A 21965-nucleotide genomic window follows, 5' to 3' on the forward strand; every position below is an offset into this window, starting at 1 on the left:
CTCCCGCCGCCGTGCGCCGGGGCCGGCTGCCGAGCGGCGGGCCTGGGCGTCTGCGGCGCCGGGGGGGAGGAGGATGCTGCTCGCCGGGCTCGCGTCCTCGCGGTGCTCCTCGGCCGCCCGCTGGGGCTTGCTAGGGGCCGGGGCGCCCTGGTGAAGCCGCTGGCCGCCGCCGCACCTAGCGGGCGGGCGGGCGCGCGTGGACCCGGAGTGCGCGCTGGGGCGAGCAGGAGCCGACCCGCGGCCCATTGTGCGTCGGCCCGCGGCGGCCGGGAACATGTGGGTGAACCCCGAGGAGGTGCTGCTGGCCAACGCGCTGTGGATCACCGAGAGGGCCAACCCCTACTTCATCCTGCAGCGGAGGAAGGGGCACGCCGGCGATGGGGGCGGCGGCGGCGGACTGGCGGGTAAGGACCCCGGCCGGGCCCTGCCGGGGCTGCGGGCGGCCCCGGGGGCTTCGGGCACCTGAGACGCCGCCCGGTCCCGCGGGCTGCGCGGCGCGCGTGCCAGGCGGCGGCAGCCGTGATTTCCAGGCTGGCAGGGGGCAAGGCTGCCCCTGGGACCCTGGCGGGCTCCGGGGGTCCTTCGCTCGCCGGGCGCTCCTGGAGTGGATGATGTTGCTGAGAATGGAGATGAGTGAGTCGGCACGGGGAGAGCGTTATCCCGGGAGAATTGAATGCAGCATTCCCTCCGCCTCTTTAAAAAAAAAAAAAAAAAAAAAAAAAAAAACCTGCTTTCTGTGTGCAGAAGGGTGGAGGACTGTTGATTTTTACCTCGGTGGCTTTACTGGCAGTAGCGGGATTGGGGACAGAATGCTCTTTTGTTTGCGGGGAAGCAATCAGCCAGGAGCTGATGTGGTCATTTCCTATATGAGTTATGACCGAAGAGAATGAATAAGGAAAAGGGAATTCTTTTGTTGTACCTAATTAGATATAAAGCAAAAAATAAGTTGTCTAGTTCTCCTTGTACTAAGAATCGTCTATAGAGCTGCCTTCTGACTATTTTAACTAGATGACTTCGTCGCCGACTGCCAACACGGAGCGTGGTTATTGTGACTGTAACTGAAGCCGTGTCATATTGATAATTCGGGGTTATTGGGTCAAAATGAGACCCATATCCCAAATAGTGCCTTAGAAAGGTCTTCCTTTACTAACTCGTTTGCGGAGTGTGTGTGTGTGGGGGGGGTGGTGAGGTTACACAAAATCTTAACGTATACTGTGCTGGAGTGTACCTTCCTCTCTCCCTGCTGGTTAGAACGAATAGAACCGGAATACTTTTCACCGTGAGAAAGTTAGCAGAGGAAATAAAAGTTTAGGAAAGAGAATGCAGGAAAGAGATGAACTTTGACCTTTCCAGAGTAGAGACCCTCACTCTCCAGGATCTTGCACGCTGGACTAATTGCTTTCAGAATGCCCTGCTGTGCAATGAAAATTTGTGATACAACGTGCATTTTGTTATTAAATTTATAAGCTAGGTTCTTCACGACTAACATTCAAATCCGGAGGTGCAGCATCTCCTGACATATGTTTGAAAGACCTACCTAGTGAATCAGATGGCCTGTGGCTAGTCTGATTTCTTCTTTCTTTCTTTCTTGCACTTTTTCTGCCATAAAAGAGAAAAAATAAATGTCCAGAGCTGCTGACCCCCTTCTGGAAATCAGAGTTACCCAGTTTGTTTTGTACACGTTATCTAGCTAAAAAAAGTTAATATTAACTTTCATATCTCATACTGGGATCGCAGTTTCAACCTAGGTCAACAATGTAGAGTAGGCGGTTTGTCTCAGTTAACAAAGAACGTTTCCTGTTGGAGGTGACTCTTCTGTTATCCTGGGGTCCTTTGCAATAATAGGGTGTGACAAATCCGTCATGCAGAGTCTTCCCTTTTCTTAGCATTTTTATTGTGTTCCAAGAGTTACTTAGAGCTTCATCTGGCTGCTGTCCACTTGGAGTCTCATCACTGACAACTTACTTCAGATACATAGAATTACATCTTTCAAATTGAGAACTTAGCTATTTTACTTACTGCTGCTGGAATAATTGGAATAATTGTCAGAATGAAAATATCCCTGCCACAAAGGCTGTTTTCAGCCAAGGGAGGTAAAAGATTTGGTCTAATGGGGAGGTGCCACGTGTGTGAAATGTAGCAGGAGCGTTTGAGAAAGCCTTGTACTACGTGTCATGTATTCTAATTTGAATGTGAGCTCGTTTATTCATGAACTTACGAAATCACTTAGCAAATATTTGTTGGCAGCTTCTGAAGTGCCGGTGTCATGAAGCTCACAGCCTTAGCAGAAGATTGAGAAGTAAACACGTGAATTCATGTGGAACTGGCCCTGCAGGAGGGCCCAGCAGAAAATCAGAATCCAACATACTTCAGATGAAGAGTTTAGTGAGAAGGAGGATGGAGGCAGAGTTAGTAAAACTAGAGACAGGCAAAGCAGTAGATGCTCATACCCCAGGTGTTCCTGGAGTCCCTGAAAACCTAAGCCAGGGAGGAAGAGCTGGGACTTGGAGGGTGGCAGCCACCCCTGGAAGCGCAGACCACAGCAACAAGGGGGTGGGAAGCTCTCGCTGAGATTTCTCTCTCCTTCCCGGTCCCCTCCCCCTTGCTAGTGCACTTGCCTTCCATCAATGGAACCCCGTAGAAGCTGGCTGGACACCGAGTCCTGGGGATGTAGTCCCTTGGGAGCACCCTCCCAGGGGTGCATCTGGGTGGCAGGGGCAAACCAAGAATGATTAGTGCAAATATGAGGAGAAGAAAATGATGTTGGGTTGTGGGGTTGCCCTTGTTGGGGATATGGGTGGATTGGGTCCAAAGGAAAGATTTCCCTAGGAAGTAACACTTGCAGATCAGTCTGTGAGGCAAGGTGGGAGGAGCAGATGTTGGGCGTCAGTTGTAGGCGATTGGCTGGACGATCTCAGGATTTGTAGCGAATGTTCGTGATTTGGAGCAATGCATGTGTGTTGGTGAAGCAAATGGATGACGAGTGGAAACCTGCTGAATGCAGGCTGCTAGGTGTGCTCAATGTGTAGTCACCGTGGCATTTGATAAGATGGTAGCACAGAAAGCTTAAACAGTAATAGGCCAGAGTGGACACAGCGGCTGTTGTGTAAGCTATTCTGTGCCTGTTTCCAGGCAGTATGGAAGTGTAGATACAGATACCGATGCTGAGTCAGTGAAGTCTTCTATTGTAGATGATTTGATTTATTTGACTCTGCGATCCCATACACACGCAAGAGGCAGAACTGTGGTGCTGTATTTCAAACTGAACACCTTGCAGCCCAGCACCAAGCTAAAAAAATAGAGCATTGCTAATGGTCCTGAACCCTTCTTGTGACTTTTACCCAGTCGCTACTCTCCGCCTCCCCCAAAGGTAGGACGTGTCCTGATGGTTCTTGGCAAATGCATCCTTGCTTTTCCTATGGTGTTTTCCACAAAGACCATATTCCTAAACGTGCTTTGGTCTTGCTTCTTTATTTGAGCAAAGATTTAAATAGATTCTTAGGATATGCATCTTTTTGTGCCTGGATTCTTTTGTTCAGCATTGAGTCTGTGATAATCCTGCTACTGGTGGCTGTGGTTTGTTCATTTTTCGGTGCTGCATAGAAAGCTGTTATATAAAGATACCATTATTTGCCTATCTGCTCTGTTGTGGATGAGCCTTTGGATGGTCTGTCTGGGAACGTGGTTATTCTCGCATATGTTTCTTGGTACCTGTGGGAATACATTGGGGTTTGGTATTCAAGAGAGGCACTGACACGTCCTATGATATGTGTATCATCAATATTAATAGATAATATGAAACTGTTTTCCAAAGTAGTTGTACCAATATACTCCCACTAGTAGCACATGGAAGTTTTCCTTGCCAACATTGTTGGTCTTTGTGGTTGTAGCCATTATGGTGGTTTTGCAGTAATATCACATGATGGGGTTAATTTGCTTTGTACTAGCTGATGAAGTTGAGTACCATCTTATATTTTTATTGGCCATTTGAAGTGCTTTGTGACATAATTGGTCATTTTTTAACTGGATCATTATCTTTTTCTTACCGACTTGTCAATTTTTTATGTGTTCTGGATATAAGTTGGTTAAATGTGTGGTAATCTCTTCATTCTGTTGCTTTCATGTTTGCTATCTTAATGAGAACAGGTGTTCTTAATTTTAATGTGCAAGTCTAGTAATTTATCTGTAGATTCTTTTGTGTTTTTAACACAGACAACCATGTCATCTGATAATAGTGATGGTTTTATTTCCTTTCTAGTCTTTATATTTTAAAAAGTCTTTTTGCCTTTCTTCTTAGGCTGGAACCTCTTGTGCTGTTGTGAATTTGTGAAATAATCTTACCAATGCTGCACCTTTGCAGGTCTCAAAAAAGACTTTGAACATTTGTTCATTGTTAGGTAGGATGATTTTTATAGATTTTTAAAAATTATATATTTAATTATTTGAAAGGCAGAGAGAAAGAGAGACAGACCAACAGAGGGAGCGTCCCATCTTCTGGTTCACTACCCAAATGCCTTCAGGAGTTGGGGCTGGGAAAGGAGGCCAGGAGTTGGGAATGCAAACCAGGTCTCCCATCTGAGCCTGCACCACTGCCTCCCAGTGTCTGTTTTAGCAGGAAGTTGGAGTCAGGAACTGGGAATTGAACCCAGGTGCTCTGTTGTGGAACATGGGTGTCTTAATTGCTAGGCTCAATGCCACCCCAAGATTTTTTTCATTTTCATTTCAAAGGTGTTCTTATCCTAGTTTGCCAAGAGTTTTTGAGTATATATGAGTGCTGTTTTGTTGTTGTTGTTGTTGTTGTTTTCCAAACCCTTGAGTGGAGGGTTGACTTTCAGCAAGGGAGCTGGTGTGCTGGGAGCGAAACCCCAACCCAGAAGCAGGTCATCCAGGAGTGCTTTAGCGTCAGGTTCCCCACTAACATACATGCATATTGGGTGAGAGGGTGGCTCTGGATGCTGAGTTTTTTCAAATGCTATTTCTATATCTAGTGAGATGTGATTTCTCTTATATTCTGTTAGAAGTGGTTACTTATACTAACTGGTTTTCAAGTGTTTAACCAGACTTGCAAGCATAAAATAATCCAATTTGGCTATGATATATTATTCTTTTTGTATATATATTAATACAATATTCTAATACTTTATTTTGCATTTTGTTTCTTTACAAATTAGTTGAATTGGCCTATAATTTGTCTTTTTCATAGCATCCTTGTCAAATTTTGATATTAAGGTTTTACTTGCCTTAAGATATAAGCTGGGGAGTACTCACTCTGTTCTATATTCTGGAGGAGTTAGTGTGATATCTATACTGTTTCATTCTTACATGTTTGGCAGAAGGCTGTCTGACCTTGAAATGGGAATATTTTAAATTTCTTGAATAGAATAACATTACTGAAATGGCTTTTACTGTCAGTTATATAAGTTGCATTAAATGTCTAGGATTTACCCTTTTCATCTAGATTTTCAAATATATTGGCACATATTTATTAATAATAGTCTCTTGTTTTTAATGTCTAGGTATACTGTGATGTCCCCTTTTTTATTCTTGATATTCATTATTTGTGCCTTCCCTCTCTTAACTAGTCTTTCTAGGAATTTATCAATTTTAGTTTTTTTTTAAAGAATAACTACAGGACCCTCTGTATATGTTTACTTTCTATTAATTTCTACAATTATCTTTCTTTCCTTCCATCTGTTTCCTTTGGTCATAAATTGCTAATTTCTCACCTTAAAGGTAATGCTTAGCTAGTTGGTTTTCAGCCTTGTTTTCTAATATTTGCTCCTTAGGACTATAATCTTCTGTGTATACATGGCTTTCACCTGTATTGTACAACTAAGCTTTATATGTTTTACTTTTGTGATTGTTTCACTGGCAGTAGAATTTATTTTACATTCTCATCTCTTTTTTTAATAGCTCCAGTTATTTACATGTATTTTTTAATTTCCATTTTGGTATTTACTTTAATGCAGTCAGAAACCATAATCATATTTTATATGACTTCAGTGCTTTGGAATTTATTAAAATTTGTTTTTTGTCCTGCTGCTGGTCAGACTTTGTAAATGTTAGTATGTTCCACATGAGAAGAACATGTATTTGGCATTTGTTGGATTAATGATTTCTTTATATTTATTTGATAAGTACTTGTGTTCAAGTATTCAATATTTTAATTAATTTTAAAAATTGAATTCTGTCAGTTACAGATACAGATATGTTCACTTTTTCAATAATAACTTTGCTTTTACATCTGCTGTCTGTCAGTTTCTAATTGGCTTGTGTAGGCTGCTCTGTGACTGAAGAATTTGCAAACCAGCTTTACACCCTTCAGGAAAAAATCCCTTGTGATTGGACATTTAATATCTGCCAGGAAACTGGTATTCATGTTGTTGAGGGTACAGTTTTATGATAGCACACGTCCCCTGATCTGCTTATTATTCCGTCACTATTTACCCTTTTATTTTGTAACCATACTTACAATGTCCATGATTGTTAATTACACAAATCAATTTCATTTAAACTCCAAAGATAACAAGTCTTTAGGTATATTTTTATCAAATTAAAAGACAAAAATTGTGCTTTCATAGTTACTACAAAGTTAACTAATGGAGAGATTTGGTGCAAAATAAAACACAAATATATATATATATATATATACATATATGTATAGCTAATAAAACTACCTGAGGAGTGTAATGCTTGTTTATTTTTTTGTGTATATCTTTGCAATCTATTTTATATATTTTGACAAAAGAGACTGTGAAATATTAGCCATGCAGAATATGTGACCAGACCAGAGCATGTGCAGGAAGACTTTTTGGTAATCATTAACTCTACCTTGAAATGATGGACTCCAAGTTATAATGTGTTATCTGCACTTCAATCAGTAATATTAGCAAATCTCCAAATGTTAGCCACATTGGTTTGTTTCCCCTGTACATTCTTTATTCCTGACAATATAATACTGTAACTGGGTGGTCCTTTTTAAACAAAACATGATTTGCAAAACAGAGGGTATTATTTGTTTTTAAAGCTTTTGTAAATAAAGGCTTCAGAAATGTTTTCTTAAAAAAAAAAAAACTTTGCTTTTGGCTATTTCACCTTATAGTTCTTTCAGTTTTTGTTTTTTGTGGTTTGAGGCTTTATTCTTAGGTATATATCCATGATTTCTATATACTTCTCATGAATTAATAATTTTAACATTATGAAAAGTCCACTTATATTTCCGAAATTGCTTTCATCCCATTATTACAGTTACAAAAGATTTATTTCAAAAAAGAAAAAGTGAGGCAAGCATGTGGTGTAGTGGGTCAAACTGATGCCTGCAATGCTGGCATCCCATATAGGTGCGGGTTCCAGTCCCAGCTGCTCCACTTCTGATCCAGCTCCTTGCTAATGCGGCTGGGAAAGCAGTGAAGATGGCCCAAGTCCTTGGGCCCCTGCTGCCCAGGAGGGAGACCTGTAAGAAGCTTTCTGTTTCTGTATCTCTCCCTTTCTCTCTGTATAAACTGTGCCTTTCAAATAAATAAGTGAATATTTTTTATAAAAATTATAATCCTACTTCTTAGAAAAAGAACAAGTCATCTATAAAAATAGAAAGAGGAGAAAGGATGAAAAAGATTTATTTGATTAGTGTTTGTATGATATCTTTTTTGCACTTTTACTTTCAGCTTTTCTATAGTCTTACATTTTAGATGCCTTCTGTAAATGATAGGTACTGATTTTTTAAAGTCCATTTCTTAAAAAGATTTATTTATTTATTTGAAAGGCTGAGTTACAGAGAGGCAGAGAGAGAGAGAGAGAGAGAGAGAGTCTTCTATCCGCTGGTGCACTCCCCAAATGGTCGCAATAGCAGAAGTTGGTCTGATCCGAAGCCAGGAGCCAGGAGCTACCTCCAGGTCTCCCATGCAGGTGTAGGAGCCTAAGCACTTGCGCCATCTTCTGCTGCTTTCCCAGGCCATAGCAGAGAGCTGGATTGGAAGTGGAGCAGCCGGAACTCGAACCGGCTCCCATATGGGATGCCATCACTGCAGGCGGCGGCTTTACTTGCTACGCCACAGCGCTGGCCCTGATAAATTTTTCATCCTAATTTTTTTTTAATTTGGAAGGTAGGTAGGTAGGTAAATACATAGATGCTGGAATGGAGAGCAGAGCTGGTACTTGAACCCAGACATGCTACTGTGGGATGCAGGTGTCTCAAGCTGCAGTTTAATAATGGCTGTTCCAAATGCCTGCCCTGGAATAAGTTTTGTTCATTTGTTTTAATATTTTTTTCTTTATCTTTTAGTTTGAGAGAGAGAGAGAGAGAGAAAGAGAGGCTGGCGCCATGGCTCACTTGGCTAATCCTCTGCCTGTGGCGCCGGCATCCCATACAGGCGCTGGATTCTAGTCCCAGTTGCTCCTCTTCCAGTCCAGCTCTCTGCTGTGGCCTGGAAGGACAGTGGAGGATGGCCCAAGTGCTTGGGCCCTGCACCCGCATGGGAGATCAGGAAGAAGCACCTGGCTCCTGGCTTTGGATCAGCGTAGCGCCAGCCATAGCTGCCATTTGGGGAGTGAACCAACAGAAGGAAGACCTTTCTCTCTGTCTCTCTCTCTCTCTCACTGTCTAACTCTATCTGTCAAATAGAGAGAGAGAGAGAGAGAGAGAGAGAGAGAGAGAACGAACCAGGGACCTGAAACTTCATTTGGGTCTGCCTTGTGGATGGCAGGAACCCAAGTACTTGATCATCATCTGCTTTCACAGGGCATTAGAAAGGCACTGGATTGGAAGTGGAGCAGTCAGGACTCGAACAGGCAGTCCACTGTGGGATGCCAGTGTTGTCAGAACCCAGTGCACCACAATAGCCCTCCCACCCTGATTATTTTATATTTTACATTTTTGAAAGTCTCTATATTAGCTAGAAGTTTTATATTCATTTTATTTTTCTTTTAGTAGTTACTTGGGAGATTACAAATTCATTTTTGATTTATTGTCAAGTGGTACTTTTATTTTTTATTTTTTTAAGATTTATTTATTTGAAAGTCAGAGTTACACAGAGAGAAGGAGAGGCAGAGAGAGAGAGAGAGAGAGGTCTTCCATCTGCTGGTTCACTCCCAATTGGCCACATTGGCCAGAGCTGCGCTGATCTGAAGCCAGGAACCAGGAGCCAGTAGCCTGGAGCTTCTTCTGGGTCACCCACACGGGTGCAGGGGCCCAAGAACTTGGGCCATCTTCTACTGCTTTCCCAGGCCATAGCAGAGAGCTGGATCGGAAGTGGAGCAGCCAGGACTTGAACCCGGCACCCATATGGGATGCCAGCACAACAGGGGGTGGCTTTATCCATTATGCCACAGTGCCGGACCCTATTTTTTATTTTTACAATTGGTATATTTAATCTTTTCTATTGCTTTTAATCTTGTTTAATGAAAAAAATCTTGCAATACTTGAACTCCATTTACCCCTACTCCCAATTTATATGCCATTGTAATGTATTTTAATTCTTAATATATTTTCAATGTAAGAATATATAATTACTACTAATTTTTAAAGTCTGCATTCAGTTAGATTTCCATGTTTGCTATTTTTGTGGTACTTTTCTTCTCTGATATGAATTTTTTTTTTCTGGAATAACTTCCACCTAAAAGTCATTCTTTACTTTTTCTGTAGCAAAAGCCTGGTGGACAAATTTTCTCCGTGTTAATAAGTCTGTGACCATCTCCATATGCTTTTGGCCTTGATATTTTTGTTTTAATTGGTTGCCAGTTAATATTTTTTAAGCATGGTTAATATATTGTTCAGTTGTCTTCTGGTTCACATTATGTCTTTTGACAAATAAATTTTCACTCTCAGTTATAACTCCGTGTAGATGATGACTCTTTTTTCTCCAGTTGCTTTTAAGGTTTTTCTCTTTGACTCTTGATTTTCTGTGGTTTTACTATGATCCAGATATTTGTCAATATTTTAAAAGTCCTGCTTGGAAGTAGTAGGACTCCTTTAATCTTTTATAAGCTTCTCATTCACTATTTCTTTAATTATGTTGCTTTTTTCTCCAATTCTTTCTGGTACTGAAATTATTTGTATGTTATACCTTTTCATTGTATTTTCTGTGTCAGCTACCTCCAGATTTTTACTTGTTTCATTTTGACTATTTTCTTCTGATCTATGTTACAGTTTACTCTTTCCCCAGCAGTGCTTAATCTCAACCATTCTTAATTGGTTTCTCAATACTAAAATTTCCATTTGGTTCATTTTAAAAAGATCTAGTAGTCCATAGCTTGTTTTTTAAATCTATTTTGAGCATGTGTGATATCTTACTCTTACTGTCTCGTTTAAGTTCAATATCATGAGCCCAAATGAATCTTTTCTGTTGTTTACTGTTTCTCCTAGTTTTCGTTTTTGCTGTTATATCATCCTTTATGCTACGATATTTTCAATTATGTAGTGAACATTCTACTTTTACTTTGTCGAAGTAGTTTGAATAGATAATGCTATTTTCTTTCTTTCTTTCTTTTTTTTTTTAAGATTTATTTATTTATTTGGAAGGCCGTGTTACAGAGAGGCAGAGGCAGAGGCAGAGAGAGGAGAGAGAAAGGTCTTTCATCCACTGGTTCACTCCCCAAATTGCCACAATGGCTGGAGCTGTGCTGATCTGAAGCTGGGAGCCAGGAGCTTCTTCTGGGTCTCTCACGTGAGCGCAGGGGCCCAAGGACTTGAGTCATCTTATACTGCTTTCCCAGGCCATAGTAGAGAGCTGGATCGGAAGTGGAGTAGCCAGAACTCGAACCAGTGCCCATATGGGATGCTGGTGCTGCAGGCAGCGGCTTTACCTGCTACATCATAGCGCCGGCCCCAATGCTATGTTCTATAAGGGAATTTTTCCTTCTAGTTTAAATCAGAATTACTTTAATTTTAAGTATTAGTATATTTAAAATCTGAGCCCTAATCCAGGTGGTTTTGCTTGAAATTGACACATATGATGAGGTCATAGCCCTCTAGCTTCCCAGGCTAACGGGAGAGGAACGCCGTTAGCTTCCCTCCCCTTGGGTGGCACTGACCCCTGGTCTGGTCTGCCCAGTTCATGATTTTGTTGAAGGCAACGCCCGGACTCTCAGCTCCTCAGCGGCTCCCTCTTCCTCCTGAGCCTCCCTCCCTCGGGTAAGATAATTTTCCTCTTTTTATATTTTTTCATATTTTAAAGAATATTTTATCCAGTTCCGTGTAGTTGTTCTCAGTAGTAGATATCGGTACAGATTACTTGTCTTCATTGTAAAGTAGGTGTTATTATTATTCCCGTTTTATAGACAAGGAAACAGAGTTTTAGAGAGATGGAGTGGCTTTCTCCAGGTCCCATAGATCATAATGGGAGCCTATTTGATTCTGTGTTTATTGAGTATTTTTTACAAGACTAATTACGATGAAGTACGTTAACCTGTTCTCCTCTTACACTTCTCTCCTGCTCCTCTTCCCCCATGTACACTTGAGAATCTAACAGAAGCTATGGACTACGTATCTCCAGAAAAATGAGAGCCCTCCCAAGATTTGTCATCAATTTGGGGAGCTTCCTGGCCCCCGCGGGAGTAAAAGCATAGAGGTTTCAGCATGGGGTACTGAACTTCACCAAGATGTAAAAGGAAGAGATGGCAAGTCTCTGCTGCTGAGTGAATATGAACCTAGTGACCAGGCTTGGATGAATAGGTCCCGGGGAGTTAAGGACCCAGAAGTTAAGGACCCAGGCCTGCAGCTCATAGTAGTGCCGACTTATTTTAAGCTGCATCACCTTGTTCTATCTGAGTTAAAGCATTGAAGCGTTTAGGACTTTGGGTTTTTTATACCTAGTGGAGATTTTAACAGCCAGGAATATGCCCTATTTGATAACTAAACAATCAAAGAACTTCGAGGGATGAGCGGGAAATAGTAAAGCAATGTTCTTGATGCCCTGACTGGCCAACTAGTGCTTATTTGTAGGGTAAATGCTTTCATCTTGCTAAATACTAAGTATTGGTTACACTTAGCAGCTAGTGCTTTTCCATGTATATAAAAGGGTTAAAATTTGTGTTAGTTCCTCATGAAGCTGGATGTCATAACTGAGGACTTCTTTTTTTTTTATTTTTAAAGATTTATTTATTTTACTTGAAAGTCAGAGTTACAAAGAGAGAAGAGAGGCAGAGAAAGAGAGGTCTTCCTTCCGCTGGTTCACTCCCCAATTGGCCGCAACGGCCGGAGCTGTGCCAATCTGCAGCCCAGGAGCCAGGAGCTTCTTCTGGGTCTCCCACACGGGTGCAGGGGCCCAAGGACTTGGGTCATCTTCTACTGCTTTCCCAGACCATAGCAGGGAGCTGGATCGGAAGTGGAGCAGCCGGGACTCCAACTCCAAGCTTCTTTTAGAGTGTGAGGCATTCGAGAGGTGAGGACAGCCTTCCTGTTGCAGGAACTCTGCTGGTTTGGTTCGGTTGTGCCTGGTGCACATTATAAAGAGGTCAGGTTGTAAACTGTGGTGCAGCTCCTGGGCCTGCCCACCTAAGCCTGCTTCACAGTTGTGTACAAATCAGAGCTTTGTGGTTTGGAGCTAGGCAGCTTATTACACTTATAGCTATGGCAGGTACCACATGAGTTCTGAGTCTTGGAGGTTGAAGCCAATGCATGCCTTGTGGTGCTGGGGGTGCAGAGAATTCTGCAGGCCAATTGCAAAACCACAAGGCTTAGTTTTTGGACCACATCTCTGTGCTGTCTGCCTCCCTACTCCTCGGCTTAGTAAGTAGACACAGGAGTCAATCACAGCTCTGCCTGTTACCAAAGGTGGCATTCCTGATGTTTCTCTTCCTTACTGAGCTTGATTGCTTTATCTAAAATCCAGTTTAGTAGCTTGTTAGCAGCTCTCATGAACATTTCCAAGATCAGTTGTGGATTATTCCAGGTATAGGAAAAGCCACTCAGAGGTGGTTGTCCCCTGCTTACTGGTTGTCCCCTGTAGGTGTTAAGAGGCAGCTGGTTCTACTTCACCCCAGTGTGTGAGTGACTGAATCCTTTACAGTTTAGGAGACACTGCACTTTTAGAAAGATGCTATGGAAGCAGATGGAGATCTGGCTGGTATTTAGGCAGCTTCACAAAATTACATCAAATATTCAAGTGCTTTGGAGAAGGTAATTTTGACCAGAAACCTTAAATTCTACAGTGCCTCCCACCCTCATCTCTCAACCCTCTCGCTCCCTCTCTTTTGCTGTCTCCCTCTTCTTGCACAAATAGTTCTTTCTGGCAGTGTCAGACTCAGATCACCAGGAAGAGGGCTAGGGTGGGAGACAAGGGGACCCTTTTTTCTCTTTGTAATGCACATGTGCTTGTGCACACGCACATGCACACGTGCGCATGTAACTCCACTTCCTAAAGTTCATGGGGGCCAGCCCTGCAGTGCAGCAGGTTAAAGCCCCGGCCTGCAGCATCAGCATCCCATCCTCTTCTGATCCAGCTCTCTGCTATGGCCTGGGAAAGCAGTAGAAGATGGCCCAAGTCCTTGGGTACCTACCCCACGTGGGAGACCCGGAAGAAGCTCCAGGCTCTTGGCTTCTGGCTTCAGATCTGCACAGTTCTGCCCATTGTGGCCATCTGGGGGGTGAACCAGCAGATGGAAGACCTGTCTCTCTCTGTGTAACTCTGACTTTCAAAATAAATAAATCTTAAAAAAAAAAAAAAAAAAAAGACCAGCATGGAGAATTCACCTCCACCTGTTGCCCCCACCCCCACTCCCACCCCAGCCCACCTAAGATATAAAAAGTCCGGCCCCTGGGGTCAGGGCCCCTGCCACGTGTCCAGTCTGTGCGCACTGGCAGTTGGTCACACACCTCTGTGGATTTATTTTCTCTGAATACATTCAGTCTGGCTGTAGATTGTAACTGCCTTCTCTCTGTTGTGCAACTCTTTTCCTGATAGATCTCCCATCCACTGGTTCACTCCCCAAATAGCCACAATGGCCAGGAGCTTCTTCCTGGTTTCCCATGTGGATGGCACGGACCCAAGCACCATTTCTCCCCAGAGAAGCAGAGGAGTTCATCTAGGAAAACTGCTGTGTTTTGCAGATTGAAAGGGACAGCTCAGGAAGTGCCTTGGTGCCTCCGTCCTCTGGGTGAGGGAAATGTGTTCTAACATCTCTTCAGATGCTTCAAGACTTCCAGGCTACAGCCAGGAGCCTGGAACTCAGTGTGGGTGCAGGAGCCAAGGACTTGGGCCACCTTCTGCAGCTTTCCCAAGCACATTAGCAAGGGAGCTGGGTCTGAAGTGGAGCAACTGGAGCTCCAACCAGAACTCAGATGGGATTCCAGTGTCACGGGTGTTGGATTAACCTGCCGTGCCACAATGCTGGCCTCTCCATGAGCTTTTGGAAGAGCCCTCATATGGCACAAAAAAAAAAAAAAAAAAAAAAAAGTTTTTTTTTTTTCTCATAATACATAATAGAAAATGCTTATAGTGAAAAAACTGCATGGATTTCAGAATTTTTCTTGCATCAAAACAAACTCATACTTTTCGTTCCATTTTTCCATGTTGTTAGGAATCTGCAGTTTGGAAAGGTCTTTTGGTAGTTAAGCCAGGGAGCTATGAGGAAGCCATTAGCACAATTTCCTGTTTTGTTTTCCAGTCAGGTGTGCGTGTTCTAAAGAGCTTGGAGGATAGGCTGTTCATTTTGTTGGGTGTTCTGCCATTGCCTCTGGCTTTTTGTTCGCTTCCAGCGACATTTTATGGTATTATGGTAGGATATTTGTATATCCTTCCGGCGAGCATCGCATTGCTAGGTTTGCTAACTAGAACCTGCTAAGGTTCGCTGGGGATCTGGAGTAGCTGCTTTTATGCGATGCAGTCTGCTCTTGCGAGTTTTGTTTGGGCCCAGGGTACAGGACTAGCGACTTGGTGACTACTGCAGAAGGTGATGGCTGGGAAATGCTCACCCAGAACTGCACCTCCTGTCCTTTGAGTTCTTTTATTCCAAAGCTGGCTGGGCAGGTGTTTGTTGAGTGAAGGTCAAGTAGAAGGAGACAGACTTGGGCTCTGTTTACACTTTAAACAACAACAACAAAAAAGAGAAAATGAGCTCTGTTTAGCTAGTGCTATTTTTGTCTAGATTACTTCCCTTTCATCCTTACTAAAGACAACTCTGCATTTCAGTAGTGCAGATGAATTTGTTAGCCTTTCTGCTAACCTAGGAATTGAGGCTGCCTTTAGTAAAAATAACCAGGACTTAACAGATTCGTTTTTGCTTTCTTTACTTGAAGCATAGGAAGAAGAAATCACTAATCCATTTACTTTTTACTGCATTCATGCTTTATTGTATTATAAATCTATTATAATAATGAATAATGCAAAGTACATTATTTCTAAAAGCATCTTTATAATATTTTCAAATCTATGTGGTCTAAAACATTTCCAAACATTGTTATTGCAGTTACATTATTTTATTAATGCATGATTACAATTAAAACATCAATTAACGTCGAGTATAAAGGCAAAGGAGCTGACAGTGGCTGGAATTCTTCTGTGGCTAAGCCTTCTGCTGGGAACTTTGTGTACACTCACGAGTTTGATTTTTCATAACAACCCCTTGGAATAGAAATGTTATTCCCTGCGCTGTAGATGAGGAAACTTTGTGCTCCTGGAAGTCACATATCTCCAGTAACAGGCAGAGCTTGGCTCAGTACTCAGTGTTGGCTGTGTTTGCAAAGACAGAAGGAATAAAAAGATACAGAAAAAGGAGAAAAAAGGTCTTGGAACTCATCCTTTGGAAAACTAAAGGAAACTGAGGCAGAACCCCAGTCTTAGAAATACAATCTGGTGAGTGGTTTGGCACAGCAGATTAAGTCTCATATGAGTTTCTGATCCAGCTCCCTGCTAATGGCCTGGGAAAGCAGCAGAAAATGGTCCAAGTGCTTGAGCCCCACACCCACAGTGAGACCAGGATAGGGTTCTAGGTTCCTGGCTTCGACCTGGCCCAGCCCCAGCCTTTGCAGGCATTTGGGGAGTAAACCAGTGGAAGAAGATAGATTTCTCTCTCTCTCTCTCTCTCTCTCTCGCTCTCTCTCTCTCTCTCTGTGTCCCCCTCCCTCTCTCTTTGTGATTTATTTATTTGAAAGGCAGAGTTACAGAGAGGCAGAGAGAGAGAGAGAGAGAGAGAGCGAGGTCTTCCATCTGCTGATTCACTCCCCAAATGGCCGCAGTGGCCGGAGCTGAGCCAGTCTGAGGCCAGGAGTCAGGAGCTTCTTCAAGGTCTCCCACGCAGGTCCAGGGGCCCAAGGACTTGGGCCATCCTATACTGCTTTCCCAGGTCACAGTAGAGAGCTGGATCAGAAGTGGAGTAGCCAGGACTCGAACTGGTGCCTATATGGGATGCTGGCACTGCAGGCCGTAGCTTTATCCGCAATGTCATAGTGCCAGCCCAGATTTCTCTGTGATTTTCTTTCTCTGTTCCTCTTTCTCTGTCTCCCTGTTTAACAAAATATAATAAAATTTTTAAAAAGGGAAATAAAAAATCTGGAGTATGGAAAAAAGATGAGAGGAAGTCTCAGAGTGAGGCTACAACTTCTCCCATGGGTCACAGTTAGTATAACGTTGTTCTCCCATGGGTCACAGTTAGTATAACTGGATGTTAGGGAGGAAGGCTGAAAACTGTTTCTGGTTTTCCCCAAAATAAGATTTCCAAGGTTTCTGCATTCCCAGCCTTTCGGTGCTGCTGTCTTTGGATGCACAATATGGAGGCATTTCAAGTTAAGGAGTGAAGAGGACTTGAGTGTTTGGGTGGGAAACCAGGCAAGAGGGAGCCCTGTTACTAGGGGTGTTCAAGAAAGAACTCAGACATCCATGTGTGTGGTGAGGGTGGCTAATCTCAAAAAGGTTATAGCTATCAGTATAGGAAAAAGGTAAGTTTGGTATTCCATAGTGGCAGATCTTACTGTAATGTCTGTTAAATGTCACAAGTTTTCTTTATTTACCATTTGTTTGTTTTCTCTTATGGCCATAAAACTCTTAGGGTGTATGTGGGATCATTGCAACTTTGTTTCCAAAGCTGTTTGTTTATCCACGTAAGCTGGAAGAGATTTCAGAGAGTCCTGAACAAGCTGAAATTAGGCACAAGCTTTATGCAGGCCATAATGAAATGTGTATTTTTCTGGAGCTGAAGCTCTACCACTTCCCACAGCTCCTTTAAGTGGATTGTGCATCAAAAACTAGTGCCAGTACCCCAAGGTCTTACACACCTTGACTGAATTTTCCACCCGACTGATTTTCAGGGATTTATGGTTGCAACAAGAATACTGTAAATTGGGAGGATTCTTATACTATTTCCAGGTGATTTTTTTAAAAAGATTTATTTATTTTTTATTTGACATGCAGAGTTACAGAGAAAGAAAGAGACAGAGAGAGGTGACAGAGAAAGACAGAGATCTTCCATCTGCTGGTTCACCCCCCAGATGTCTGCTGGGCCAGGGTCTCTCATGTGGGTGCAGGGTCCCAAGCACCCAGGCCATCTTCTGCTGCTTTTCCAGGTGCATTAGCAGGGAGTTGGAGCAGCTGGGACTGGAAGTGACACTCACTGTGCCACAGTGTTGGCCCCTGGTTTTCTATGTACTGTTTAAACAACAGGAATATAAACTGTCTGTGACTACAGTGATAAACTGCCAGCGCTTCCTTCTCTTATCCTTATATCCAGATGTGAGGCTTTCAACTACAGTTCTTGGTTTCTTATTCTGAGGAAGACCCTAGGGGTGTGTGTGTGTGTGTGTGTGTGTTAGAGAGAGAGAAGCAGGGCGAGGGAGGGAGCCGGGTGTGGAATGAGCAGGTGGAGGCTCTGCTCCTCTGCAAACTGCTGTTGCTTGGCTGCCCTGCTTCCCTGTGAGAGCTCCTGGCTTGGACTCCCTGTAATGCAGAGCATGCGGCTCTCACAGCTGATCTCTGGCTCTCCTTGGGGATTCTCTTTCCTCGGGGAGCAATAGAAACAAGAGTGGGGTCCAAATCCGGCACAGTGATGGACTGGGGTTTCCTTTTTACACTCTGAAATTCAGATATGCACCCGATTGCTGTGCAGTTCTGGTTGGCTAGCACAGCTGCTGCCTGCAGACCAGACTCTGCTCCACTTGAACTCCTGCCAGGAGGCTACTGCTCAGCACAAGGACTGCAGATCCCTCTTTCTCCTGTTTTCTCATTTGCAGCAGGGCCACCCCTGATTTTTCCAAATGCGGCCCTGCCTGAGTGTAGCTTTTAGTCATTGTGTGGAGGGGCCTGTGTGCCCACTGACTTGAGTGCTGTGTCTGTTCATTGGAGTCCACTGTCCCCTTCCTTCTCACTCCAACAAAGCCCAGTCTTCCCCTCTCTGGCAATCCCAGCTTCATGGCAAGTCTACAAAGTCCTAATACAGCATTGTGTAGTTCAGCTGTTGTAAATGATCCATACATTTGTGGACCATTCTTTTCAGAATTCTGATTTTGCCAGTCTTGTCCCAGTTTCAGGATGTGTGTTTACCCAAGCAAAGCTCCAAGACTTTTCTCAGCCTCACTAGCTTAGTTCCTTCCCTTGATAGAGATATCTGAGTTGACATCCACCCACCTTTCTTACCTAAGATGTTGGCTGGCTACGTTGGCTGGCTAGCAAAGGATGCCTCTGTTAATTTCCATTTGGCTAGGGATTGTGTACAACTAGATGTTAGAGCTCTACTAAACTTTCACACATGGGCTTTTTTTTTTTTTTTAAGATTTATTTATTTATTTGAAAGTCAGAGTTACACACAGAGAGAAGGAGAGGCAGATAGAGAGAGAGAGAGAGAGAAGTCTTCCATCCACTCGTTCACTCCCCAGTTGGCTGCAACCAATGGCTAGAGCTGCGCCAATCTGAAGCCAAGAGCCAGGAACTTCCTCCAGGTCTTCTCATGTGCATGCAGGGGCCCAAGGACTTGGGCCATCTTCTACTGCTTTCCCAGGCTATAGCGGAGAGCTGGGTCAGAAGTGGAGCTGGTGGGCCTAGAACCGGTGCCCATATGGGCTGCCTGCACTGCAGGTGGCAGCTTTACCCACTATGCCACAGTGCCCTCTCTCCCCCCCTTTTAAATTATTTACTTGAAAGGCAGAGTTACAGAGATAGAGGAAGAGATAGATGTAGAGAGAGATCTTCCTTCCACTGGTTCTCTTCTGAGATGGCTGCAGTGACTAAGGCTGGGCGAGCCGAAGCCAGGAGCCAGGAACCAGGACTCCATCCCGGTCTCCCATGTGAGTGGCAGGAACCCAAGCACTTAGGACGTCTTTGGCTGTTTTCCCAGGCACATCAGCAGGGAGCTGGATCGGAAATGGAGCAGCTGGGACTTGAACCAGCGCTCATATGGGATGTCATTATTGCAGTTGCAGGTGGCGGCTTACCCTCTGCGCCACAACGCTGGTCCCCATACTTGTATTTACAAAGCTACTTGCAGGTTTTATTTCTGTGTGCTTGAAACCTACTTTCATTAAAGCTTAGATGAACACAGGATTTTGTAAAGTCTGCAGACGATTTTGTTTATTACTTTTACCAACTAGATCTTTATCTTCAAGGACTGATAATACTTACATAAAATGGGAGAGAGTATTGTCCAAAAACCTGGTGAATTCCAAACAGTTGGTCTGTTTGGGAATAATCACCTTGGCAAAGGCCTTGGGAATGCCCTCCAACATAGCATGAATGTTAATGAGAATATCTGTTCCTATTTGAGACCGGTTATGGCAGATAAAGAGCTTGATAAAAGGAAATCTATATTTATCTTTAGTAAATTATATTTGCAATGAGAGAGTTTAAACATTTTTGGTGTCTTAAAGGACTTTCTGGAATGGAAGCAGAGCCAGCAATGCTATCTCTTAGATGTGACACGGTGTTTCTTAATGTCTTTGAGACTTTTTCTGCTGAAAATAGAGGTGATTCCTTTTACCACCTACATGTTTATTGTCAGAGTCAAAAGAGGTACTGAAAGTCTTTTGAAAGAAAATGTACTTTTTTTGTTCAACATGGGGCTCAGATTCTGTGGTCCCAAATGTAGTTCTGTCATAAAAAGTGTCCTCCATCTACTCAACCAGATCAGCAACAGCAGTGGCAGTTACCAAATATCGACTAAGCAGCCATCAGCCCTGGGGCGGCGTGTTCCAAACGGGAGAGTGTTAGTAAGACAGCCTTGGCACAGGGAGTGGACATCGGTTAGAAGCAAGAAAAGGTAGAGGGGAAGAGGGCCGGGGAGGAAGAGAAAAAAAAAAGAGTCGGTTATAGGAACTGCATGGGATGATGAATTGTCAGGCTGTTTGCCTTTTGAATGTAGTTGAAATGGAATGAGAATTGCTTCTTTCTTTGGAAAAAACATAATTTTGACATCACACCAAGAGTTAAGTAGTGAAATGGGCAGTTCCATGCCCCTTGAGATTCCAGACTTGCTAAGATTTCATTCTGGGACAGCCAAAGTAGGAAACAGAGAAGACCTGCTTCACTGCCAGCTGCAGGCCTCTGTTCAGACTGCCCAGTACAATGATGGCACCGGCTGTGAGGAAACAAGTGTGCAAACGCACATCGTAGGACTTTAACGTTGTTGCATTGAAAGTTGGAGCGTTGTTTGTCAAAATTAGTAGGCAGTAAACCGTTTCAAACTTTTGGTCTACCCAGACCATTGAAGGGTCTGAAATATATCTCTCAAAAGAAATTTCTCTGTGAAGACTTGTTTCTCCTGGACAAGTCTGGACTTGACACCAGCTAGATAAAGGAAGGATTAGCACCAAGATATTTAATAACTCTAAAAAGCAAATAATTGTTTTTGAAGGGAGTGGGGCAGGAGATAATAGAGGAAAAAGGGATATTGCCTATATTGTAAGGATCAGTTTTTTAAAAATGCTAAATGTTTAAGGTGATTTTTGTGCAAAGAAATATCTATTCCCAAACATTTTGAAACATGTGGTCTTTCAGTCAATCCTTTATTTTCTACTTTTGCTAGAGATATAGTTTATGGTGGTAGAAATACATTTTCCTACCATGAGCAATATTCGTGGATGTTTTTGTTTAAATTTTCTTTATTGCTATTTTTATTTGAAAGGCATAGAGAGAGCAACAGAGACAGAGATCAAGAGATACGGAGAGACAAAGAGAAACCGAGATCTTCCATCTACTGGTTCACTCCCCAAATGCCTGCAAGAGCCAGGGCTGGGCCAGGCTGAAGCCAGGAACCTAGAACCCAAACTGGGGCTTCATAAGGGTGGCAGAGACTGGAGGACTTGCGCCATCGCTTGCTGCCATCCCAGGGTGCACAATAGCAGGGAGCTGGATCAGAAGCAGAGCTGGGACTTGAACCCAGGCGCTCCAGTATGGGTTGCGGGTGCCCCAAGCTTTGGCTTAAGCACTATAGCACATGTAACTCCCTCCCGTGTTTGTAATTTGGGAGTATGAAGTGATAAATGTCTCCACCACAGCAGCCTTTTGGGAGAGACATTTGGGAGGGGTAAGGACCAGGGTAAACTGGGGAGGCTGTCCTATACCCTGGCAACTATATTGTATGGTGTTACTATAATGCATGTTATTCTCATTTACAAGTATGGGCTGTTGGTTGGGTTTTATCAGTCGGAATGTTATTCTCTGATACTCATTGAGCATCTTTGGGACTAGCTCCAAAGTGTTACTGACTCAGATAATCACACTTTTCCCAGAAGCCCGACTTCCTGATAACAGTGAAGGAACTTGGGCCTGATGGGATATTATGTCTCTTGCTACAGACAGCCCTGGAAGATGTGAGTTTTAGACTGAAACTTTTTTTTTTTTTTTAAAGATTTATTTATTTGAAAGTCGGAGTTACAGAAAGATAGGGAGAGACAGAGAGGCAATCTTCCATTCTCTAGTTCACTCACCTGATGGCCACAATGGCCAAGGCTGGTCCAGGCCGAAGCCAGGAGCCACGAGCTTTATCTGAGTCTCCCACATGGGTGTGAGGGCCCAAGCACTTGGGCCATCTGCTGCTGCTTTCCCAGG

General features: G+C 43.4%; 1 protein-coding gene across 1 annotated transcript in view; it reads left to right on the plus strand.

The window, feature by feature from the left end:
- Window positions 1–207: 207 nt before the first annotated feature.
- Window positions 208–21965, plus strand: part of TBC1D9 (TBC1 domain family member 9) — a 124494-nt gene continuing 102736 nt past the window's right edge. The window contains exon 1 of the mRNA XM_062199577.1: window positions 208–404. Coding sequence (XP_062055561.1) covers window positions 275–404 — 130 coding nt within the window. The 5' untranslated portion in view covers window positions 208–274. The remainder of the gene's footprint in view (window positions 405–21965) is intronic.

The sequence above is a fragment of the Lepus europaeus genome, chromosome 8 (genome assembly GCF_033115175.1).
Source record: "Lepus europaeus isolate LE1 chromosome 8, mLepTim1.pri, whole genome shotgun sequence".
Classification (NCBI taxonomy): domain Eukaryota; kingdom Metazoa; phylum Chordata; class Mammalia; order Lagomorpha; family Leporidae; genus Lepus; species Lepus europaeus.